This window comes from Gracilinanus agilis, chromosome 1, assembly GCF_016433145.1.
Source record: "Gracilinanus agilis isolate LMUSP501 chromosome 1, AgileGrace, whole genome shotgun sequence".
Lineage (NCBI taxonomy): Eukaryota > Metazoa > Chordata > Mammalia > Didelphimorphia > Didelphidae > Gracilinanus > Gracilinanus agilis.
The window spans coordinates 440,734,404-440,761,848 of record NC_058130.1 but is presented as its reverse complement, the minus strand read 5'-3'; the positions used below and the strand labels follow the sequence as shown (position 1 = coordinate 440,761,848).

The following is a 27,445-nucleotide window of genomic DNA, read 5'->3' as shown; positions in this document are numbered from 1 at the left end:
CAGCTGTGCCTCCCCGACTCCCTGCCCAGCTACCAAGCCCCACAATCTCTTTACCAAAACCTGTTGCCCGACCATTTCTACTCAAACCAAAGGAGAGGAGCCCCAGAGCAGAGTGAGAGGGAGAAGCAGCAAGGGAAAGTATCCCGTCCTCACTCACTCTCCCCAGGTTCTTGAGCACCCCACTCGCTTCTTCCAGGCTTTCTCCCACACCCCAAAGGAACCCTCCCTTGTCCTGGAGCCACGGCTCAGGAAGCTGAGCCCGGATGCTGGCACGCTGCCACCGAGGGTTCAAGTCCTATTCCTCCAAGGAGACACTCGTCTTTCTTTCGGGGCCTCAGGAGCCTTCTTCTTTTCAGCCTCCTCCGCTTTCCTCCTCTCCTCTTTGGCTTCCTTGTATCTCCATTTGGGAATCTGCAAGTAGGTACTGTCCTTGGTGCTGGCCTTCTTCTTCGCCCTCTCAGGCTGAAAGGTGGGAGTGGGGGCTTTGTTGATGCGCACCTTGGGAATGACAAAGCCAGGCCTCACACTGCTCCTCCTCAACAGGTGCAGGGGCAGCAGGCTGGCCTTCCTCGAGCTCCCTGTACCCCCCTGCGCCCCTGTGACAGGGGAAGGCTGCAGACTGGCTCTCCTCTCCGTCTTCTGGGGAACCACCTCACCCTGGGAGCTGGGAACACGTTTCTGGTGGCTCTCCCCAATGCCCTCCTCACCGTCACAGACCTCCCCAGTGTTTTGTCTTCGGAGGATCTCCTGCACTGCAAAGCGCCTCTTCCCCACACAGGGGGGACTCTCAGGACACACAGTCTTGCAGGCAATGGCCACAGCAGGGCTGTAGAGACTAGTGGTCATTCTGACCATGTGGTCAAGGACCCCCCCATCTTCAGGTTCCTGGACATAGTGGGAAGACAAGACTGACCGAAAGCACTCAGTGAGCCTCTGTAAACAGCTCTTGGGCTCTGCTGGTTTGACAAGAATGTCCTTGACCACTGGCCAGTCCAGCTTGTACTGTTCGCTGAACTGCTCAGGACAGGGTCTGTCCAACAATCTCTGCAGGACACAGACAGCCTCGGACCTTCCTGTGTAAGATGCCCATTCCCGTGGGGTCATCCCTTTGTTGGGATCAGTTGCATGGGCATCTGCCCCTGAAAAATGAAAACAAAAATAAGTATGGCTGAATGTCACAGGAACTCTCCCTACTCTCTATCCAAAATATAGAACATAGATCAGTGGTTCCCAAACTTTTTTGGCCTACCGCCCCCTTTCCAGAAAAAATATTACTTAGCCCCCTGGAAATTAATTTTTTTTAATTTTAATAGCAATTAATAGGAAAGATAAATGCATCTGTGGCCATCACCACTCCCCTGGATCACTGCAGCACCCACCAGGGGGCGGTGGCGCCCACTTTGGGAATGAAATTGAACTCGATTTAAAATCCTTAACAACTCACTGTGTACTGTAGGTGTCTCATCTTCTGGGGGAAAAAACTCATTCCCAAATGTGGACGTTCCATATTATTAGCATAATCTCCAACAACAGTGAATAGAGAAATCAAACTTTCATCCTAATATTGTTTGGTGCTTTATCTTTCTGGAGCTTGGAGTGAATGTGTATATAAAATGTTTTGTTACTTTCTAGTACATGTGGCATCTTATACTAACAAAGGTCCCTTGGAACCTGCTTCAAGGAATAGATTAAAACAATTTTACTTATTAATTGGTGGTATATTAATAGATGCCCATAAAGTACTAGGAAATAGTTTATACTCAATTAAATTAAGCATTTCCCTTCACCTATGATTTCATTGCAATAGGGATTCATCAGGAAAGAAGCTCCTACTACCAATACAGATCATGAGTTAACATACACAAAGCACTTTGCAAGCCTTAAAAAACACTACATACATGCCAGCTATAATGGCAAGTCATGATCTTTAAATTTTTTAAATTTTTTCCAGATGACATATCAATACAATTTTCAGCAATCATTTTCTGACATTTTGTGATCCATGTTCTCTCCCTTCCACCCTTCCCCCTTCCCCAAGAGAGTAGATAATAGGATAAAGTTTGTCCATGTGTTATCATACAATTTATATTTCTATGTTCCAATGAGAAGCAATAATAATAGCTAGCATTTGTGTAGACCTTTAAGGTTTGCCAACTACTTTACAAATATTTAATTTTATCTTCATGATAAATCTGGGAGGTAGGTGCTATTATTATCCCCATTTAGCAGATGAAGAAACACAAGTCATTTGCCCAAGGTCATCCAGCTAGTAAGAGTCTGAGACCAGATTCAAACTTGGGTCTTCCTGGCTCCAGACCCAGTATGCCATCCACTGTACCATCTATTCTTATAAGCACCTGATCTGCAACTTATTGCTAGTTTATGCTGCAACTTATTGCTAACTTATTGTTAGTTTTTTAAATCAATCTATAACTTAGAGTTATATATCTATTTATTTAGCTATATCTATATCTATATCTATATCTATCTATCTATCTATATATATATACACACACACACATATATATATAGTTATATATCTATAGTACTGAGAAGGTCAGTGACTTGCCTAGGGTCACACAGCTAATAAGTGTCTGAGGTAAAAATCTAAATTTGGGTCTTGCAGGGCTCTACTTACTGTGCTACCTCGCTGCCTATTTTTATTATTGTCAACATCTGCTCAACAACTTATAGCTATGTAATAGAGTTGTCTAGAGCAGAGATGTCCAACATGCCCCCACGGCCCTCTAGAGTACCAGGAACCCGATTAAAATCTAATCAGGAAATTTTTAACAAAATAAAAATCCAATAAAACGTAACATAAAGGTGTGTTCTTCTAAGTCATACCTCCACCGGGATCCCTTTCTATTAGTTTGCAGCCACCATCAGTCTAGAGCGCTAGAGGGCTGAGTGACCTTCTTCCCAAGGTCATATAACCAGGGAGGAGGCTTAGAGACTCACTCTCAGTTCTTTATATCACCCTACCGACCTCTCAGTAGTCCCAATGAACAAAGATTTAGTGTATTGCCAATTCAAATAAAGTCAACTGCACACTGGCTATACAGATTATTTGAGACATCTGTCTTCAATGGCAGCATCTTCAGTGGAAAAGCAATGGGATGATTTAGGGCTGTCATCTGCATACCACAGGTACTGACCATTTTTGGCCTCCCTTGTTGCTGTTCAGGTCTTCCTTTGGCCAAAAACTGGCCTAGCTAATCTACACAACTTTGGTACATTTTCATCTTCAGACAAATTAAAAAGCTATGTGGGGAGTAGCTGCAATTATTTAGAACTGAAAATTAGGAAGTAACATTAGCTGAAGTACAATTTATAAATTGACTAAAAAGGAAACGGGGCACTAAAAATGTCATTACAAAAATAAATGGCACATTAAAACTTAATTAATTGCATGTCACTTAAAAGGGAACAAGCTGCAAAATTAAAATCTTAATGAACAATTCATTGTTTGAAAGAGACATTTTTTAAATGCTAATGGAACACAAAAGGAACAGCTGTCAAAAGTTTAAGAATCTTCTCCCTATGGAGAAAAATCTGCCCTCTTTTTTGCCCTCTATGTATAATCTTGGGATGTACTAAAGATTCAAAAGATCAGAAGGCATTTCCATTAGGAGACATTAAACAGACTTAGATTTTCTGTGAGATATATCATAAATCATGGTGAACTCTAATTCAAAAGACTCACTATCAAATGGAATATTAATGCTATAGATAAAGCAATTAAATAATGGACTATAATGGGCTGACGTTAATTATTTTATACTTATGTCATGTCATTCAATGGAGACTTCAAAGAATTGTCCCATTAATCATCTTACAACATGACCATTGTTATCTTTACCTCCTTCCCTGTCTGGTGCTGAATCCAGAACCCAGCTTCCTGCCCATCATGAGAAGGAAAGGTTGGTTATTATAAAAGATGCCACTGTCCTAGTGCAGAGCTGTTAATTGTAAAGACAAGAGACCCCCAAATCATCCTCACTAACTACATATGTCTACAGAGGGCTCATGGTCTGAGACAAGAGCCTTTTTGCTTCCTTCCTATAGCTAACTTACTATGGAGGTTTTAGAAGATGCTTTTCTTGATAATCATTTAACCAAAAATCTAGCTAGACTATTAATGAGGTGATTCCTTAGGGCTGGGAGGGATTAGGTCAACTGGTACTAAAATAAAAAATTCAGCTCATATGTATACAATGCAATTACAGTGACAAAACATTGTATACACTGTCTTATTTGACCTTCACAACAAATCTGGTTATTGGTAATGAAAGTACCACATTTTGCAGATGAGGAAACTGAGGTTAAGAAAGCTTATAGAGTTAAGGTTAAGAGAGTCAAAGGTTATACATCTCATAAGTAGTGTCAGGTTTTCTGAATGTAATTACTATTCAAAAAAAAACCAACCACAAAAAATAAACAAAAAAACTGGTGAGGCTCGGACAGGTGTCAACATTCTAAGTAGGATTTCATGCCTGAGAACTTAGAACTTCTCTAGAACAGCAACATTTTTCAGATGAGGAAAATAAGTCTCAGAGAAATAAATTAATTTACCCCAGAACACACAATTAGTAAAATAACAAAGCAAATACTTATACTAGGCCTTCTGACTTCAAATCTACTGGACATATACTTAGCCAGTCATATATACAAGATCCTCCAACTTTCTACCATCAGTAAGGCAAAAGAGGTTAGGAATGTATATATAACCCTCAAGTCACAGGTTTTGGACATTTCCCCCCTTCAAAGTTGCTCCAGTTGTCCATTTAACCCAATTTTCCTTGCATAAAAATATTGGGGTGGAGGGGAAGGGAGAAGAGAAAAGTTGGCTCAGTGATTTATCTTTTTTTCCTAGCATCCATCTATTGTTTCCTTCCCCCAAGGATAAAACTTGAAGTGCTATGAAAAACAGAGACCGAGCCAGTACTGCTTCCTACTGAAGTCAATCACAGAGTCATTGCTCCTATCCCCACTAAGATCCCACACTCAAGAGCTACACAGAGATGGCACCTGGGTAAACTTTGGTTCATATTCTATTTGTGCTCAAGAACAAGAATCAAGAGATGCTCTAAGCCCTTTCATCCCCATTTGAATGACAGCTTTCTTGAGGAGAAGAGTTGTTTCACTTTTCATATTTATATTCCCAGTACTCAGCAAAATGGCAGGCACAAAGCAGTACTTAATAAATGCTTCCTAATTTTGATTTTGCATTCTCTCCAGAGTACTGAGAAGGACTTTTTAGGTTTTTAATAAATAGACTGTCTTTGTGGTTTAATGGAAAGAGAAATCAATTTGGATACTATGAAACCTTGTGCAATTCCTTTCACTTCCCTGGGCCTCACTTTGCTCATCTATACAATTAGGACAGTTAACTAGATAATTTCAATGGTCCTTTCCAGCTTTAACTCTTTTAATCTTAAAACTCTTATCTAGAAATCATCAAAGGTGGTGACCTGTAACAGGGGCAGGCAACAGGAGAAAGGAGAATGAGAACTTACATGAAGATTTAAAGAGACTAGTTCAGGTTCTCTACTAAAACTCAGTTTCTCATCTAGTAAATAACAGAAGAGAGTGTGATAACTATAAAAGCTGTACCATGTCTATAAACACAAAAGAAATAAGAATATGAAACAGAAAGAAATTTGGATTTCCATTCTCAGAGTCTAATTTGGCTTCATGAAAGGAAGACCGTTGGAGTTACCTGAAGACAGAATAGTGTATATGTGTGACTAGGCCCTGTTCATCATTATAACTCTTCATTATATCAACTTTATGAAGTAGGATGGATACGAATATCCATACGCAAGGGTGTTTTGTCTTTGTTTTTCCCAAATGTCACAAGAGTTCTGGCTTCCTCGGTATTGCCATTTTGGTTTGAAACTGAGCCCTGAAGCTTCTTCTTAAAAAGGAAAAACAAGCATCGCTACTGAGTTATGTTTTTATGTAGATAAAATCATGCTCGGAATACAGCTTCTCAGGGCAACTTATTTAAACCAACCTGTCACTTTAGGGAATATTAATATTCTATCAAATTAATAAGGTTTCACATCCCTTGAGATTATAATCAGCACAGCTGGCATTGCTGACGTGTTTGTCCTTAGTAGCCACAGTAAAAGAGTTCCAATAAATCAGAATTTCAGAACCTTAGAGAGAGAAAATCCTTTATTGAACTATAATTTTTTATTATTAAATTCCAGGGTTTCTGAAATTTCTAATATCTCTTTGTTCTGCTTGATCAGAGCAGATAAAAGCAGTTATTGATGTGTGGCTATGTTATATACTCTATGAAGATGTTAGCAGTTTGGGAGGAGAGGGCAATCTAATAAACAATACATGGTTTGTTAAAAAAAAAAGTGAGGGTAGGGAGAAACACACTTCCTGTTGAATACCAAGTATTTGGGACTGGGAAAAGTCAGCTCGCAAAGGAATGCTGCAGTGGATAAGTTAGAGGGCAAAATGCATTTCTATCAACTTTTAATATGGAGGTACCACTGTGTCTTTTAACTCTAATTACAGTCTCACAAAAAAAATTTTCTTGGTCAGAGTTCTAGAAGGAACTCTATCTCAAAAGTTCACACACTGACGTTTTAAGCTAAAGGGAATAAAATGTTATTTAACAATAACAACCCCTCCCCAAACCCTCCAAGACTGGACACTATCATCAATTTCCTTTTCTTAAAATTGAAGCCTCACACAGTATATAGAGCCAACTTTGAAGTCAGGAAGACCTCGAATCTACCCATACCTCAGGCACATTCTTAGAATTATCTCAATTGAAAAAAATATTGATAAATAGGTGTTTCCTCTTTGGGGAGTTCTTTACTCATATTGAAGATAAATAAGGTAGAACCCAAATCCTGAGACTGAGGTAGATAAAGTCCCCTATAATAGGTAAAGTTTTTTAATTGTTTAGAGAATATAGAACTAGATGAGGGAGCAATACCAAAAAGGTGAAGAGAGATGGTTTACTACTGGTACTAATAAGATCAACTCTGTCACCATTAGTTAGAAGAGTGGCTGTTAATACTTCATCAGTGTGATCTGTTAACTATCAATAAAAACAGAGACAAAATAAACACAGCACAATAGTCCAAACTAATTATTTCTTCCCAAAGGGAAGATGGGGAAAGAGAAAGATTTCCAACTCACATTATTTAGACACTTTGTATTAAAGACAAAATTTAAACTCATCTATTGTATACTTGCAGTGAATTCATTTTTTCAGATTCCAAAATCACATGATTTTGGAACTGAGACACCAAGATAATTAAAACACTTGCTGATGTAGTCTGGCAGATAATGTATCTGGGGCTAAAACAAGGGTCTTCTTTCTATTAGCAATATAGTCAGGGTAAAAAGTACAAATTCTGATTTATTTTCACTTAGATCTGGAGTCAGGAAGACTTGAATTCAAATCTTACCTCAGACACTTACAGCTATAACCCATATCAGTTCACTTAACCTCTGTTTGCCTCAAGTTTCCTAATTTGTAATATGGAAATAATAATAGCATATATCTCTCCCAGGGTTGATATAAGAATCAAATGAGATAATATTTGTAAAGTATTTTGCAAGCCTTAGAGAGCTGTGTAATTGCTATTATTATTTCAAAGATGCATAATTTCATCAAGTCTTCAAAATGTATATAATCACAACTTTCCTCTGCCTTGGAAGACAGTCTTCAGAGAACCATAAAAATTCATCAACAAGAACTCAACATTTTGGTGATGAGACTCTCCAAACTTAGCCAGGTACTCCTCAGACAACAGATATAGTCAATCTTCAGGTGAGCTCTCATAGATTTAGAATCAGAGGGAACCTCCTCAAAGGTCTAATTCAATCCCTTCATTTTACAGATGAAAGAGCTGAAACCAAGGAAAGAGAAAGCCTTTCTAATTTGTTAGGACCTGGCAGAATTTTTGTTCCACTAATATAACTTGAGAATTCAGAGTTATCTCATGTTGATTTAAATAAATATTGGAGTGAGATTTTAGTAAAGGAACCAATTAAGTATGTTGCCCCCTGACAAAGGTAATTAACTCCTAAGAGAAGCATAATGAAATGTACATGGTCAATGAGTGATTATTTTTTGGGGGGTGGTGATATGCTTATTGAACCAAATTTTCAATTGGGAATATAAAATTCTTCAACCACATCGATTCTTTACAGGGGGCTTGATCAGTATTGGTGGAAGGAACAGACTCATCTCACTCCTACATTATTTCTCACAGTAAAGTAGTCTCTACTCCTTTGGATTCTCCTTTTGACTGTTTCCTCTCAGAATCTCAATTTAAAGGAGGTGGCCCAAGTCAATCTGTCTTCATTTCTCTCTAGCCTACATTGGTAAATCCCATAACACTTTGTCTTTCACCTGGTACCTTTAATTCCATCCCCCCCTTCAGATTCCTTTTATGTATTATCTTTTCCCACAAGATTGTAAAGTCCTTGGGGGCAAGGATTGCTTTTCTTTCTACTTGTATTTCTATTCCCAGCTCCTAGAACATATAAATGATAAATAAATGCTTGTAGACTTTATTTGACCCAGGCCTAAGAAATCATGAAAACTTCAATTATCCTTTAATTCCAAACAAGAAGCCACTTATTGCTCTAGACCAGTGGTTCCCAAACTTTTTTGGCCTATTGCCCCCTTTCCAGAAAAAATACTACTTAGAGCCCCTGGAAATTAATTTTTTAAAATTTTAATAACAATTAATAGAAAAGATAAATGCACCTGTGGCCATCACCGCCTCCCTGGATCACTGCAGCACCCACCAGGGGGCAGTGGCACCCACTTTGGGAATCACTGCTCCAGACGAACTATGGTGAAACTTTTAGAGATTGAGTGTCCAAACTGCAACCTTCACACTGCATGTGAACCCTGCCCCCACCTTACCCCATCAGGGGAGTGAAGAAGTACTCCCATTGAGCTGCTGGGTGGAGGAGGTGGGTGATGTGAGAATTGTCCTCAGGCATGGTGGAGAGTGGGAAGGGAGCAGTCCTTTCTGGCACACGCACCATAGGTTCACCAACATGGCTCTAGACCCTCATCTTTGATATAAGTAGCTTTGTGGTTAACAGGGTCAAAGCACATACTCCTGAGGAAGAAGGGCATGGATAGTATAGCTACAAGGAAGGCAGTCAAAGTCCATGGCAGACAGGAAATATGAAATGAAACAACTAAGTATTAGTTCCAAGGCAGAAGAGCAGAGCACTAAGGGCTAGGCTATTTGGGTCAAGTTCCTGCAACTTTTAATAATTTATTTTGTTTTTCTGAATTGGGATGGTAATAAACTTTAAAAAAGAAAATGTTATCCAACACCCCTAACGTTCAGAAAAATAAGGTTTTCTTAATGAATAAATTGTGTGTTAATAGAAGTCAGAAATTGTCTCTCCTTGATATCTGTGAATGAAACCCTGAAATTTAACTTTCCTTGACCCTGTGAAGAAGGCAACATAACCTACCAAAGGAGAGTTTACCACATACCTGCCAACATTAAAGCTCGGATGCATTCAGTTCGACCTTGCATGGCAGCTTTCATCAGAGCCGTATATCCAAATATGTTCCTTCTTTCGAGGTCAAGACCAGGAAAATAGTTCAACAAGTAGTTGGTGATGGTTATGTGCCCTGAAAAGAAAGTTGTACAGACACATGGATGTGTATACATAAACACTTTTACTCTAGACTTATTTCATCACTGCAGGGAATTCCTAGTATAGAAATCCTCTGATCTTTCAACAAGCAACTCCTCAGTAACTTAGTCAGTTTGCACTAAGGAACTGAATGATTAATCCAGGATCAAAAAATATGTGTCAGAGGGAGACTTCAAACTCAGCTCCTCCTGACCAAAGGCAACTGTTTATCTAATGAATGAGAGAGAGGGGGAGGGGGAATGGAGGGAGGGAGGGAGAGAGAGAGAGAGAGAGAGAGAGAGAGAGAGAGAGAGAGAGAGAGAGAAGTATGTGCATATATGTGTGAAAGAGGAAGGGAAAGGAAGAAGAGGTAGTGACTTCATTAGGCATAAAGCTAAGAATCAAATATATAGATAACAGAGTCAAACATAAGAAAATTTGTAAGAAATTTGTAAGAAAGCATAGTCCACAATTAATAAATGGTCATGATAAATAAATTAAATTTAAAAATCAAAGAAATGAGAATATTTGCACATTTCCCATCTATTTTTACCCCCTGAGTCCTTCTTAGTTTATGACCCTCCCCCAGTCACATTCTGATTACATAGGTCTATCTTGTTGATCTTCAGCAAATGGTTAACTTGAAATCTATTATTAAGAATCAAGTGGGGGAGGGGGAAGAATCAAGAGATAAAAAAGAGGGGGAGGCAGCTAGGTGGCTCAGTGGCTAGAGAGCCAGGTCTAGAAACAGGAGGTCCTAGGTTCAAAATCTGGCCTCAGACATTTCCTAGCTGTGTGGCCCTGGGCAAGTCACTTAATCCCCATTGCCTAGTCCTTATCGCTCTTATGCCTTGGAAACAATATATAGTATTGATTCTAAGACAAAAGATAAGGGTTTAAAATAAAAAAAAAAAAAAAAAAAGAATCAAGGTAAGCAAGAGATGGTGCTCCAGGTACTTCTTGAAATTGCCACAATAGTGAATCTCCTGACATTTGACATGATTTTGGAATTAGTCTTTGACAGCACAAAACATGGATACAAACAGTACAAAAGTACAAATAAGTTTCAAGATAGTTTCCAAATGGTTCTGACTTTTAAAATAAAGTTTTTACCACTGCAATAAGATTCAGCTAGTAAGTGCTCAAAGGTTTTCATAGACATACAATATGGTACTATAGCAAGAAATATTTTTTAGATTCTTTCTACTTATCACTAATTTTTCTGGTTAGAGCCCCATTTCCTAATAGTATTCAGTATGCTTATTAACTCTGTAGGTGGCTGGCAGGCACAGTGGAGACAGCAGAGAACTTAGAAATCAGGAAAAACTAGGTTCAAATTCTGCTTCAGACTTTCTAGCTACATGACCCTGGACAAGTCATTTAATTGTCTGCCTTAGTTTCCTCATCTGTAAAATGGGGATGATAATAATATCTTGCAAGACTGTTAGCAAACCACTGAGTTCTATATAAATGCTATTATTGTTGTTGTTCATAGCATTATCTTTAGTCACAGTCCAGCGTAGAAAAACTGAAGGAAAAAACCAATGGATCAGAAACTCTTCTGGTTTGCCTATGGAATACCTTATCCAAATGATTTGGCAAAATGGCACCAAACAAAACTAAAACCCCCTGCTCTCTTACACCAAATAGAGTCTTCTGAGTAACCACTTACTCCCAGTTCCCTCCAGCTCTGGGTTACCAGGAAGTCAACCTAGTATATCCCAAACATCTCTGTTCCTACCTTAGTCAGGAAGAGGCTTTACCCCCTATAGACTCCAACTTCTTCCTTGATATAATCGACACCTATGAACCTAAGTTCACTGATATCTAGGAGGAAACACGAAAGGGGGGAACATTTGGCTTGCCTATTTATGGAGAGTGACTAATTATAGGTTAAATTTTTCCTTACCTGTAGCTAATAACAGAGTGAATGGATGAGCTAGAATCTGGCCTCTTGGTTTAAAAGCAAAACAAGAGCTTTTGATTAGCTGAAAGGAATCATGGCAGCTTATCATTTCTATCATCACTTCATCTACCAGCCTTCCTGCAGGTAGTAACCAATGAAATATATTCAGCTCTGACTGCTGTGTTACCTAAAATAATCCCATTGTCACAGGGTCAACAGTCCAAAAACAAATTAATGTTAGGTTATAGTCATGTACTTCACAAATGAAGACAAATCTCTATTTCCTTTTTTACTTATTTACACCATTCTCATTCTCCCTACTCCCCTTTGCTTGGCATTTACTTAGTGAGAGTGTGAAAGCTGGTCTGATAACGCAAGCTGTCAGGCAGCTGCAACGGCTTAATTGTGGCAACCTATAAAAGAATGCTCTTTGATCTCATTTTATAGTCCAGCTGAATGCTTTGTGGTGTGGGTGCCAGTTAAATTTGAGTAGGAACGTAACTGAAGCAGATTGCAATTCGTTCAGAGCCGTTTTTTCCTCTATCTGAAATAGCGTATCCATTGCAATTTTCAGCAGGAGGTGTTTTGCACTGACCATGTCCTAAATACTTTGAAGAGGAAAGAAAAGGAAAAATTGAAAATCCACAAAGCAAACTGCCTGTTATACACAGTAGGCAGTGTTCAAATTAGACTTTCTCTCTGTCTTACGCTTCATTCCAGAGAACTGCCATGCAACCAATAAGTCCTGATTATGGGTTTGGCTTCTCAATGGTCCATGAAATTACTCAATGTTCCATGACATGTTCTGCCCACATCAACGGGTGCCTTTTATTGCTCAGTTGATCTTGTTTCAGTCAAGTCAAGGATCGGCCATTAGCTGCTTCTCTCCTGTACATCTAGGAAGTGTTAAATTTTCTCCTAAAAAATAATGACAAATGGTCCATCTTTTCTTTTTCCTTTTTTGTAACATACAAAAACACGGCCCTCATTAAGCACTGGAACTCTAAGATTTACTACAAAGTAGAAGACATTTTAAGACAAATCTATTTTAAATCTCATCAAGGGAGGTTCAGTTATTGAAATTCCCAAAGCATCTTATTAGGAGCAGTATCACCTATAAGGTATGTTCATAGCATAGGTCCCAAGGTTAGCTATGTAATGAGACTCCTGAGCATTGGAAGCCCACATGAGTCATGGAGGCAATGATGCTTCAATGGAACATCTTAAGTCAGATGAACTCACATCAATTAAGAATTCCCACAGGACAATGAAAGCTTGGGCTTTGTCTAGATTGGCAGAACTGCCAACATCTTCAAGCAATACTTTGCTCCAGAAAAGGACCTAAACTGCTCAGTGAAGGAAAAGCAGGAAAGTAGAATTCCCACAGTCTACAATTCCTTTTTTTGTACATGATTTTGTTTCTTAAAAATTAAAGCAAAAAAGTTATTAACTCATACCACCTATAAATGTATCATGCGTAAAGGAAAAACTAAGAATATCCTACACGAAATATTTAAATGATAGCAATATTTAGGCTATTTAGTCATATTTGAGTCAATGAACACTTATGAAATACCTTGTAAGTATTTGGTGGTACTAGGGATCCAAATGAAAAAAGGAAACAGTCTTTACCTTCTAAGAGTTTATATCCTCTAAGGGGCTGGGGAAATAACATATACCTAGTGAATATCCTCTTCCTCCTGTCCATTAAAATATATTACTAATGGAATTTTGAAGGTAAACCAGCTTTAACTATGTCTAGTTTTTTCAATTCAATTGCCACTTATTAAAGTACTATTGTGTACAGAGAATTATGTCTTGGATAGGATCCAAAGTTTAATTTTAAAAGTCTCTGCCCATTGTCACCACTAATATTTAATATTATATTAGAAACATTAATTATATCAATAAGAAAAGAAAAAGAAATAAAAGGAATTAGAATAGGCAATGAGGAAACAAAACTATCACTCTTTAAAGTTAGCATATGCGGAGTACCCCAGAAAATCAACCAAAAAAATTAATAGAAATAATTAATAACTTCAGCAAAGTTGCAGGATATAAAATAAATCAACATAAATACTCATCATTCCTGTTTACCACCAACAAAGTTCAACAGCAAGAGAAAGAGAAAGGAATTCCATTTAAAATAACTGCAGACAATATAAACTATCTAGCAGTAACCTTCCCAAAACAAAACAAGAAACTATATGAACATGGTTACAAAGCACTTTTCGCAGTGTTGGACCTAAATGACTGGAAAAAATATTAATTGCTCAAGGACTGGCCAAGCCAATATAATATAAAAGAGTACCTAAAAAGTTTATCTATTCAGTGCCATATCAATTTACTCAAAAATTATTTCATAGAAATAGAAAAAAGTAACGAAATCCACCTGGAAGAACAAATGTCAAGAATATTAAGGGACTTAAAAAAAAATGAAGAAAGGAGGCCTAGATATACTGAGATCTCAAACTATAGTATAAAGAGATAATAATCAAAGCAATCTAGTACCAGGTAAGAAACAGAGTAGTGGATCAATGTAATAGGTTAGGAAATCAACACACAATAGTTAATTACTATAGTAACCTAGTGTTCAATAAATCCAAAGATCCAAACTTTTGGGGGAAGAATTCACTATGTGCCCAAAATTGCTGGGAAAACAATATGGCAGAAACTAGGCAGAGACCAGCATCTCATACCATACATCAATATAATGTCAAAACGTATACTTAATATAGAAGTAAAGGGGAATACTATAAATAATTAGGGGAACAAAGAAAACTTTACTTGTCAGACTTATGGATAAATGAAGATTTTATGACCAAATAGGATACACAGAACATAATGAATAATGAAATGGATAATTTTGATTACATTAAATTAAAAGGTTTCTATACAAACAAAATTTATGCAACCAAAATTAGGAAAAAAAAATAAACTAGGGGAAAAGTTGTATGCCAAATGTTTCTGATAAAAGCCTAATTTCTCAAAAATAGAGAAAAGTGAGTCAAATTTATAAGAATACAAAGCATTCCCCAGCTGATAAATGGCCCGAGGATATAAAGAGGCAGTTCTCAGATGAAGAAATTAAAACCCTCTGTAGTCCCATGAGGAAATTCCCCAAATCATTATTGATTAGGGAAATGCAAATTAAAATAACTCTGAGATACCACCTCGCATCTATCTAATATGACCAAAAAGGAAAATGACAAATGATGGAAGGGATGTGGGAAAATTGGGACACTAATGCATTCTTGGTGGAGCTGTGAACTGATACAACCATTCTGGGGAGTAATATGGAACCATGCTCACAGGACCATAAAACTATACACATCCTTTGACCCAACAAAACCACTAATGTGTCTTTATCCTAAAGGGATCAGAGATAGGGGAAAAAGACCTAGATGTACAAAAATATTTTTATCAGCTCTTTTTGTAGTGGCAAAGAATTGGAAACTGAGAGGTTGCCCATCAATTGGGGAATGGATGAATAAACTGCAGGATATGGTTGTAATGGAAAATTGTAAGAAATGATGAACAAGATGAGTTCAGAAAAACCTAGAAAGACATAAAATGATACAAAGTGAAGTGAGCAGAACAAGGAGAACTGTGAATAGAATAAAAGAAATATTGTACAATGATCAACTATGAAGTACTAAATTAATATTACCAAAACAAGATTCCAAGATAATGCCAAGAGACTCATGATTTAAAAAAAACAAACCCAGCTATCCATAATCAAAGAAAGACCTGTTGGAATCTGAGGGAAGTTCAAAAAACATGCCATCGTTTATTTTATTTCCTGCATGTGTTTTTTATTGTATATGTGATATCTTCAGTCATGACATGGGAAATACAGAAATATGTACTGCTTTCTGCATTGCATGAAAACACTGGTATAACTTATATCAGATTACTTAATGCTTTGAGTAGTAGGGAAGAGAGGGAGGGAAAGAATATGAATCACAAAATGTCCCAAAAAACAATTGTTTCTATATGTAATTGGGAAAAAAAGAAACAATCTCCTGCTTTCATAAAACTTATACTTAAGTAGGGGCCTGAATAAGACTGAGGCACAAGATAACAACTTAACCTTATAAAATTATGTAAAAATTAGGGAAAATCCAAAATGGATTTAAGAGCTAGGGTTTTTTCCTCTTTGTTCACTATTATAAGATAAGCTGGTATCACAGATATATGCTTTAAGTTTGGGCACAGTTACCAGGCATTGAATAGTCCCATTGATGTTGCCAGGCCAATGTGTCTATGAAAGGGTGTAAACTTAACTAAGAGGAAAGCCATTGGATTTATAACTTCTAGGGTAGTGAGAACTCCTAGATGAGGTAACTCCCTTTCCTAATGTAGCTTCTAAAAGGCTACATGCTTTCCTTAGAGTTTGTTTTTCTAACTCCAAGCCCCAGATCTCTATTCATGCTGTTTCACGTGTGTCTGTGTTTGGGTATATGCTGGCTACATGGATAAAAACTCAAAAGTTCTTGGCAAATTGCAAAACACTAAAAAAAAAGAATTAACTTATTACTACTATCACCTTATATCATAATGTTGCCATTTTTATCACTAGTACAAAGTTACTAGCTAGTATATTATCTACTGCTATTATTTCTGTAGAGCAGAAACAGTTTTGCACAATGCAACATATTTTGCAAGTTGAACTTTGCCTGTAGAGTATTACATGTTAAAAAAAAAACTTGAGCTTATTTTTCCCTCAACAGAAAAAATGCCTGTGAAATGCTGGACGTTGACCACTTAATTAAGGGGGATTTTGCCAAGAGTTGCTTTCTTGTCATCTTCTCATCTTACAGGTTTATTAGTGGTGCTATTCCTTGTCATGACTAAATGCTCAAATTTCATTAATGCAAACTAACATTACACGAGTTTTCTTAGTCATCATATCACTACAATAACTATGGTTCAATTATAGCCCTAACATCATTTTCACATGACCTGCTACTCTCTATATTGTTTTAAAATTATTATTATCCACTTTTAAATTTTCTATTTTGCATAGCAAACAGAACCTATGTGTTATTTGTTTCAGTATCGGTCCCTGCTCACGTGATGTGGCAAGTGCTCAGGTGCTTAGATTATTCCTCACAATAGCAAGGTGAACATCAAAATAAAATTCTTTTAAAGCCGTTACCTTCTGTCTTAGAATCAATATTAAGTATCAGTTTCAAGGCAGAAGAGCAGTAAGGAATAGGCAATTGGGGTTGAGTGACTTGCTAGGTCATAGAGCTGGGAAATGTCTACGGTCAAATTTGAACCCAGGTCCTCTTGCCTTCAGGTCTGGCTCTCTATTCACTGGGCCACCTAGCTGCCTCTAATATCAAAGATTAATCTACAGTCTTGCTATAATTACTACTAATAAACAGCTACCATTTATATAATGCTTACTATGTACCAGGCACTCTGCTAAATGCTTTATAATTATTATCTCATTTGATCTTCGCCACAACCCTAGAAGGCATGGGCTATTATAACTCCCATTTTAAAGATGAGGAAACTGAGAGAAACAAAAGAGAAAATAAGAGTACCTACCTCTGAGAGTAATCAGAAAGATCAAATGAAATATTTATAAAGTATTTTGCGAACTTTAAAGCACTCTCTAAATGTTATTATTATTTTGTGCTACACTGGCGCCATGCACATTCAGAAATCTATTCAATAAAAATACTAACTACTTGCAGTATACTATAACTTTACCATTTCTATGACTTCTTGGCCCCCCATTCTACTCTAAGTATTGTCTTCTTCCATTAGAATATAAAATCATTTAAGACAAGGATAATCTTCTCTTTCCCCATTTGAATACCCTAAATTGATCATAGGGGTTGGCTTATAGTAAGCACTTAATAAATGTTAATTGCATTAATTATACTTTATTTCAAGTTGTATATGCTTTGGAATGCCTTTTAATGTTTTTTCTTACTTGAGGAAGCAAATATATACTGATCTATTTACACATAAGCTTTCAGTTTCAATAATATGTACAACAATAATATTCTATAACTCCAGCTGTAAAAATCAGTATTCTGAATCTAGGTGCTAAATCTGTAGTTCTCCAAACTAAGCCAGTAGAGGGAACTGTAGACTTTACTAATGAAACATTAGAATTCAAGTACAAGAAGTAGCATATACAGTAATCCATTATCCTATAAAGGACGAAACTGAATATAGAAAAATAGTTTCAACTGAGGGGTTTTTAGCTATACCAGCAAATGAGAAAACAGTCCTTTGGGAAAGCAATAGACCAGAGGTGGCAATCTTGTAGAACAATTAGCAGAGCATCACTGAGAGGCAGCTACATCTGGTAACTCTTAACAACAGACATCATTTTGATGTGGTCCTTGAAAGATTGGGTCAATATGGAAAGTAAAAACAAGGAAAGGATAGTGGATCGCAAAATCTGCCTGCAGAGTAATTTTCATTCTCCTTTCTCATTAAAAGGAAAAAATAGAACACAAATAGACAATAATGAACAGGGAAACATAATAGATCACAGGACCAAGAAGCTACTATAAATGAAAAACATATACCTATAGTAGTCAGAGGATACATAAAATCCCTGCAAAATACTCCAGGTTATAATGTTTAAGTATAGATAATGGTAAATAATCCCCCAAAGCCCTAATTTTTCTATTGTGCATGTGAAAAAAGATCAATTTACAGTGTTTTGGGGTTGACTGATGGATTCAGATACTGTTATTACCCTACTGTTTGGGGGGCATCCACTTTAGATATTAAAATTTTTGTGTGCTTTTTTTGTCTCACCTAAAAAAAAAATCTGGCTATTCGATTTCTTGCTTTGGAAACACTGGAGACAGTAGTCAGTCAGTATGCTGGATCTTTACCTGTCCTGTTATAACTTTTCTTTTGGGGGAATTATCTTTTTGTATTTTAAATAAATTTTTTTCAGTTATCAAACAGTTATTTTTTTTCTCCATTTTACTTGCCTCTAACCACTTTTTTTTAAAAAAGGAAAAGAAATATAGAGCCTTTGTGTAACATAGGCAGAGTCAAGCAAAATAAATGGCCACACTGGGACTACATCCAAAAATGCATTCTTATTCTCTGTATCAACATAGAATCTCTCTTGTAGGAGGTAGACAGTGTTCTACTTCAGCAGTCCTCTGGAATCAGGGTAGATTATTTTGTTGATAAGAACTGTTAAGCCAATTCGAATTGTTCTTATTACAGTTCTGATATTATAGCATAAATACTGATGTTACAGTATAAAGCTTTTCTCCTCGTTCTGCTCATTTGACTATGTATCATTCTTATTTACAAATATAACCAGGTCTCTCTGAAATTATCTCATTATTCAATTATCATACAGCACAATAGTATTCTACTATATTCATATACCATAACTTGTTCAGCCTTTTCAAATGATGGGCATTCCCTTGGTTTCCAATTCTTTGCCATTACAAAAAAAAAAACTACTATAAATGTTTTTGTACATATGGGACCTTTCTTCTTTGATCTTTTTGGGATGTTTAAGCTTACTGAGTTTTCACTAAGTCAAAGGACTTACAAAATTTATTAACTTTTGGACAAACGAATTATGCATGTTTTTTTTACCCATTGCACATCAGTTTTCTAGGAAGTCTAAATGTTTCCAAGAATCTATAATTTTAAAGCTTTGAGAAGATCACTGACAATTTCTTGGTAGTTTTCTGCCTTGTACTGTCCCAAAAAGGTCTTGGTTACTTTAAAAAATGATTTCTGTGAAGCTCTTTCAACTTCATTCAAATAGTCTTCAAAGGACTGAATTTTATCATTTCCCTTATCTGAAGACACACAAATATCTAGTCTTAATTTCAGCTTTACTAACTATTGAAAATTTATTTTTTAAATTAAAAAACTTATACTGTTACTTCCATAGTATTTTTCATTAAATAAAGTTTAATGTGCAACAGTGAGGAAATTTTTCAGAATTAACCAACTATTGGTTGGTTTTTCTTTCCATTGAGACCAATGTTATACTGTGGATTAAAATTTTTTTTCTATTGTTCTACTCACAAATGTACCAATAGTATTTACTATGTCCAAGTTGCAAACTGAACATTACAATGCTCAGTTACTTTCAGATCTCTTCAAACTGACCCATCATACTTGGTATTTCTCAAAAGAAGTTTCTTATTTTGAACATGTTTTGGTAACGTCTTGCAGGAGACTCCATACTTTCTTCCTAGCAGATACTAGTTTAGCTTGAATTTTAGATGAAAACAAAAATTAAAAATAAGACAATTTACTTCCATTTGAATTTGTACATAAAGATCTAGGGACAGAAAAATTACTTTTTGGGGCTCCTTCCTTATCACGTTAAGTCTCATTTTTGCTATCTGTATCACTGAGTTCATCTACTTCATCTAAATTCCATGTGTCTAGTTGTTGAGGACAGGCAGTTCTTCACTAGGTGAAACAGGTTTTATAGCTGATAGAAGATTTGGATATTCTGAAGCTATCCCAATTCATTAAGCAAAAACAGCACCCTATTGAAAGATTTTGTTCTTTTCCTATCAGAGGAATCATAAATGGCTTTGTAATGAGATCCACCTTCCAGCCAGATAGTAGTCCTAGCACTAACAGTTTATTTGGGGGGGGGTTATAAATGTACATATTTTAAAGTCAAGGAATTCTAGTCTCCATGTTTCCCAGGGGGAGATAAAAATAGTAAAATAAATTTTATTATATTAACTTAAATGGCATAGAGAAGATGACAAACCTCTGGTGGATAATTAGGCAAGAACTTTGTCTAAAGCATACAGATTCCTTGGTCAAGTTGTGTTAATACTACATCGGACCATTAGAAGAAAAGTTTGTGTTTGTGTTTATAGTATGAGTCCTGTAAAGCTATCTCCAGTGAAATAAACCATAAACATTGTCTAATTTTTATAGACCCAATATGGGATCTGATGACTATTTCTAAGGAGTACTTCTACTCCATCATTTACTTCCAACTACTGCTCCTACCAGCCTAGCACTAACAGTTTAGTACACACAAGGGGGGGGGGGGGTTAAGCTTTATCCTGATCATTAGTTATTCAACCAAGATAGAGTTTAGATGCTTTCTTATCTCATTTAGAGTAAAGCTGACATTTTTGATTTACAAGTTAGCTCACCACATACATAGCAAAAACTTTTGGGGTGACTGACACATTTGTGAAATACGCTGAAAATTTAAGCAAAGCATATCAACAGAATAAAAACCACGTGAGAAAGCAGGATTAGAAACAATACTGAGGTTTATCAGACTCCTGATACAAAACTGATAGAACAGAATGTACCATACTGAGTTTCATTGCATGACAGTGCATGTATGTAAATCCTGGCTTGTCCTGCCATACAGCACGTAAACTGGCATTTGCAAAGTATGAAAAACAAAACAAGCTAACTAATGACTTTTCCCTGTTTTCCAATTTTTTCTACCTCCCCAAACAATGTATTACTGCCTCAAAAATGAATAATTTATATGGAAATTTATGCATTCGCTAAATAGATGAGTCCTCTTCTATTTTTTGGCATCAAAAATATATTTAAAACATAAAGAAATTTTCATATGATCATATAATCTTGGGGACTACATAGTATTTGGACAAAATGAGTACTTTAATCAGAGTCTGTAGCTTATATCATATGATATAGACTTAGCAAGGATCTTAAAGATCGTATAAGTCAAACTACTTTATTTCAAGGGAAGAAACAGAAATTAAGTTCAATGTCAACCCAATCATTCCATCTCAATACAATTCCCTTTCTAAGCCTCTGCTGACAAGATAGTCTCATTTTAACTGAGAACAATGTCAAGAGAAGAAAATACTAAGCCGAAACAAGCATTTTAAATAATTTCTGACCTTGATTAAATATAATCAAAAAAATGGATGGATGGTCCCAAACCTTTTAGGATCATAATCAGACAAAAAAAAATGTACATCATGAAAACTGTTCTATGACTAATTCTCTTCAAAAAGTATAATGTGAATGTATCAAAGAAATCTCTAAGAAAGATCGAAATGTTTTCAATTGCTAATAAGATGGTAAGCAAATGGAATTCCTTTCCAGGGAGATATCAAGCAAACCTCAAGTAGCAACTATTACTGATAAAACAGCAATGAGGTAGACACACATACACAGTGATTTAAGGTGGAAAGGTCTTATAAAGAAACATATCACATGAATCATTTAACTTACTAGCCACAAAAATAACTAAAATAGGTCACATATCATCTTATGGTATTCCTAGTAGAGAGATCAATGCAGAGGAAAAAATATAGAAATTATGCCTTTAAAAATAGCTCATCCTTTAAAAAAAACCTTAAAATTAATCATTAAGTGTATAGATCCTCTTGGCAAGTAGATACTAAAAATAGTGAGATTATTTGGTAATGAGAAAATTCTATAATTACCTATACTGTAATGAAATATAATTCAATACCCACATTTGCATAACAAGTTGCTAGCAGATGCAGAAACCTATAAAAACAAAAAACAGTCCCTAATATTATTATTTTATGGCAAACAATGTTAATAAGGAAAAAAAAAGAAAGAAATTGAGAAACTTCGCTGAAAACTTAGCATTTCAGTCTCTTTGTTGTTTGGTCATATGCAGTTGTCTGACTCTTCCTGACCTCATTTGGGGTTTTCTTGGCAGAGATACTAGAGTGGTTTTCCACTTCATTTTACAGATAAGGCAAGCAGGGTTAAGTAACCTACTCAAAGTCATACAGCTAATAAATGTCTGAGACCAGATTTAAACTCACAAAGATGAGTCTGCCTGACTCCAGGTCCAGTGCTCTATCTACTGAGCCACCTAGTTGCCCAGAATTTTCAGTCTACCCCTAATCTTTTTGAGCATGCCCATAAACATAATAACAAAAGGTTCTTGGAGTCTTAGCATTAATTTACAAAAAGGAAACTAACTGATTACCCTATCATGTATACATGTATAGTAGGGCCTCCATATTTACATTTTCCTTTTCCTAAATCCAGGAAGCTCCTAAGCACTAAGGTCTTTCCCTCCCCCTTTTCACTTTCACTTTTAAAAGGGTTTTTTTGGGGGGGAGGAGGGGTGACAGGGACAAGATAAGAGGCCTTTGAGCTCAGAGTTGAGAGGCAGGAACAGGGAGAAAGAAAATATATGTATATGTATATGTATATGTATATGTATATGTATATGTATATGGTGTGTATATATATATATATATATACACACACACACACTCAGCAGGTGTTTACTTACATCCAAGGTAGGTCTAGGAACATATCCCATGTGGAGCCCTACTGTACTTTTATTAGCAGTAATAAAATCATAAAAGATAGTAATTGAAATAGCACTTGTTTGGAGGGAGGGAAGAAGGGAAAGAGTCATGGAGAGAGGGAAAGGAAAGGAAAGGAAAGGAAGGGAAGGGAAGGGAAGGGAAGGGAAGGGAAGGGAAGGGAAGGGAAGGGAAGGGAAGGGAAGGGAAGGGAAGGGAAGGGAAGGGAAGGGAAATAGGTACCATGGTATGCCAGGCAGAGTGCTAATTAAGCCCCTTTAAATTTGGCCTTTGAATAAGAAATGTTATCTTTTAGTCTCTGCCTAGTTATTTTACCTCTCTTTATGTCAGTCATAAAAAAGATAGGCTAGAGTAGCGATGGCAAACCTATGGTACTCTCTGTAGGCACTTGGCTGACCCCCCTCCCAGTTCGTTACTAGAAAGGCAGAGGGACTGGGGGGGGGGGGGAAGCTGCTCCCCTCACCCCCTCCACCATGCCTGACATTTTTTCACATCCCCTGCGCCTCTGCCCAGCAGCCCAATAGGAACCCACAGCTCAAAGGAGGGGGGTGGAGAGCTCGGGCCACTCCCCTCCCCATCTCTATACTAGCTGAGGACATTCCTCGCTTCACCCACTCCTCTGCCCAGCAGCCCAGTGGGAGCACTTCCTCCCTCTCCTATGTGGGGTAAGGGGAGGCAAGGCATGGCACAAAGTCTCTTGTGGGTTAGGGGGCTGGCGCTTCATCTCTAAAAGGCTCATCATCACTGTGTTAGAGCATATTATCTCTAAGTCTCCTGTTATTTCTAAAATTCTATGAATCTTTGGAAAGGACATACCTCTGGAAAGAGCAATGGAGTTGGAATCAGAGGGGGTTCAAGTTCCCTCTCCGAAACCTGTGCAAGCTTGGCTAAGCCAATTAACCATTCCAGGCCTCACTTTCTTCATCTGAGGGTGTTAGGACATGGCCTCTGAGATCCTTTGTAAACTCTACATCTCTGATCCCAAGAAAGTATTCAATGAACTATTTTTCAATTAGTTCTCTGCAGAAGTGCTACAATGACACTTCATCATGGTACAAATCATGGGTTCTTGAAAGCTATGTCAACAAAGAGGAAGTTCTGGAGGGTCCTCCCAAGGATTTGAATTCAACCTTTAGTGTAGACATTTGTTTCATTCTTTATATTTGTATGCCCAGATTTTAGGACAGAGTAAGTCAGTGCTTAATAAATGCACAGTTTCCTATGTTAGTGAAATCAAAGTCTAGAAACAGAAACAAGAAAAATTACAAAACCAAAATAACACTGCCCTCAAAAAATTTACATTGCTTTGTTCGGGGGGGGGGGGGGAGGAAAAGGATACAAAATGTTCAAGGAGATTTGAGAAGGGATTGGACAACAGTTGAATTTTTTTTTTTAAGAAGTTGAAATGGCATGTGGAAGAAAGCATACTAGCGTACCTCCCCCTACACACACACACACACACACACACACACACACACACACACACACACACATCCCGCTTTGAGTAATCTATGAAAAAGAGTAAGAGATCACTCTAAACCCTTGGTCATAACTATATTCATGCTTGGATATAATTTTTCATTTAGATTAACACACTATTTTAGTCCACTTCCTTAAAGTATCTTGTTTTACCTATCTATATTAATTTTTCAGATTATTTAAATTTTATTCTTGTTTTCCCAGCACCTAACATAATGTCTCACATAGGAACAGATGTTTAATAAATGTTTGTTTAATTTAACTGAATTACTAGTGTCCTTAATAAAATCAAAGGAACCTAGAGATGCTACTCAAGAAATGAAGAGAAAATGTGTTATAAGCAAAAGAAAAGTATATGTTAGAAATTCATGGGGCAAATCACTTAACTTGAATCTCTTTTCTCATACATAAAATAAGGGAGAGAGATTATATGGTTTCAAAACTTCCTTTTAGTTCTGACAATATTCCAGAATTGTATCTAGTACATCTCTCATGCCAAACAAGCAAAATGTTAAGAGGAAACATCTAAGAGTTAGTTGAACTGAGTTTCATAAGATTTTCAAGGTCAGAAATGCTGTCAAGGTTCTTTCTGATGCCTAACCTATAGTTATGTTGCTATGGCTTAAATGGTTTAATTTAGTTTGATTCTCTAAGAAAACAGAAATTGGTCAGCATCTTTCACCTCAACAAATAACTACTGAGAACCCACTGTGAGTGTATATGTATGTCTGTGTATTCCCAAGGACCTAGCATAGTGCCTTACATATATAAGTAGTCTAATAAATGCTTGTTATTGAATGATTATATCTTCATACTTATATATCAGAGCTAAAGATAAAATTCTAGATATTGTCAATAGTCATGACTTTGATGTTCACTAGGTCCTTAATAAAGAATTATCCTGATTTCACAATAATCTTATATTTCACATTAGGGATCCAGGTTTAGCAAAAACTTTTTATGCCCATGGATCAAATCAAGACAAAAGTCTAAAAGAAATAACCTTTACAAAACTGTGAATTCACAAGTTTGTGAATTAGTGGATTGTTCTTTACTGGGGATATTAAGTTATATGAATTCACTCTTTAGTAAACCATATGTAAGATATCAGTAAAGGTCCCCTCTTTGGCTATGAAGGCTGTCTCAATTTAAGAAGGATCTGAGTCATACAGAATGATAAGTACAGGAAACAATTAGCCTCTAGAAACTGGAGTTCTTAACTTTTTTTATGTGTCAACACAGTCTGATGAAGTCAATGGGGCCCTTTCTCAGAATATTATTTTTAAATGGATAAAATACATAGAAATGGAAAGAAAATACATAATGCTGAAATCATTATCAAAATATTTTTTAAAACAAATTCAAAAACATCAGCTTAAGTACCATTATTCTAGGGGCAGCTGAATGGATCAGTGTATAGAGAGTCAGGTCTGGAGCTAGGAGGTTCTTGGGTTCCAATGTGGCTTCAGACATTTCCTAGATGTATGATCCTAGGCAAGTTACTTAACCCCAAGTGCCTAGCTCTTACCACTCTTCTGCCTTGGAATCAATATTCAGTATCGATTCTAAGACAGAAAGTAAGGATCTTAAAAAAAAATCACTATTCTAGAATAAGGTTAGCCCTGAAGAAGAGATAGAAGATTATCTGCCTTACTTTTTGCAGGGTATTCCCGGATGTGAGAGACTGCAAATAACAATTTTTTCCCCTCGAAAACTGACTGGTTTTGTTCATTTTTTTCCGTTTTCTTTACTAAATAATTCTTTGCTATAAGAAATGTCTCTTTGTGAGGTGGAAGTGGGAAAGACATAAAGGAAAATGTATGTGATATTAAATTTTTTTTTAATTTTTTTCCTTAAAAGATCAATTCTGATGGTACATGGCTTTAATCTCAGTTCCTGCAGTATGGAGGTCAAATATGGTGCATCTCTGGAGCTCAGAAGTTCTGAGTTGCAGTGGATTAAATCAAGGGGGTGTCTACATTTAGTTTGGTATTACTATAGTAACTTACCCCCCATACCCCAGATAAGGGCCACCAGGTCATATGAGGAAGGGTGAACTGGCCCAGGATAGAAATAGAGCAGGTCAAAGCTTCTTTGCTAGAGAAAAGTGAGATATGATCTGTGAGTAGCCTCTATTGCTCAATAGTAGCCTCTATTGCTCTATTTTTTTGTTTGTTTGTTAACATTAAAAAAAACAAATTAACTCCCTCTCCTCCCCTCCCCCCATAAGAGAAGGCATCATTTGCTAAAGAAATATACGTATATTCAATACTATGTCTTACTTATTTCTATTTATCAGTTCTTTCTCCGGAGGTAGACATACATTAAGTTATTCTTTAAACAATATTTCTGTTGCTGTACATGATGTTCTCTTGGTTCTGCATTTACTCTTCATAATTTCATGTAGATCTTTCCATGTTTTTAAAAAAATTAACCTGTTTGTCATTTCTTATGGCACAGTAGTATTTCATCACAAACATATCAGTTCTTTTTCTTTTTCCCTCATCACCTTAGGAAATAAACCTAATAATGATATTGCTTGGTCAAAACATATAGTTTTATAATTCCAGATTACTCAACAAAATGGTTAGTTTAGTTCACAGTTCTACCAATAGTGTATTATTAGTGAATCCCATTTTTTCACATTCCCTCCAACATTTGCCATTTTGCCTTTTTAACTTATTAGCCAGTCTGATAGGTGTCAGATGATATCTGTTGTTTTGACTTGAATTGCTCTAATCAATAATGATTTAAAGCATTTTTCTCATATATATACATAAACATATATATATATATATGTATATATATAACTTTGATTTCTTCATTCAAAAGCTGTGTTCATATCTTTTGGCCATTTACCAATTGGGGAATGGCTCATAGTCATAAATTTAACAAAGTTCTCTATTTTGGAGAAGAGGAGAAGAGACCTCTATCCAAGAAGTTGTCCATAAAATTTTCTCCCAATTTACTGTTTTCCTTCTAATGTTGGCTACATTAGTTTTATTTGTACAAAAACTTTTTCAACTTAATGTATTCAAAATGAAGATAGTCTTAAAAAAGGAAGGTGGGCTCCATGGAACTCAAGGAAGATTCAAGACAGGGAGGTGTC

At 36.5% G+C, this 27,445-nt stretch overlaps 1 protein-coding gene across 1 annotated transcript in view; it reads right to left on the bottom strand.

The window, feature by feature from the left end:
* Nucleotides 1-288: 288 nt before the first annotated feature.
* ANKRD33B (ankyrin repeat domain 33B) overlaps nucleotides 289-27,445 on the bottom strand; it is a 100,698-nt gene continuing 73,541 nt past the window's right edge. The window contains exons 3-4 of the mRNA XM_044657885.1: nucleotides 9,506-9,646; nucleotides 289-1,139 (exon numbers count right to left, since the gene is read on the bottom strand). Coding sequence (XP_044513820.1) covers nucleotides 289-1,139; nucleotides 9,506-9,646 — 992 coding nt within the window. The remainder of the gene's footprint in view (nucleotides 1,140-9,505; nucleotides 9,647-27,445) is intronic.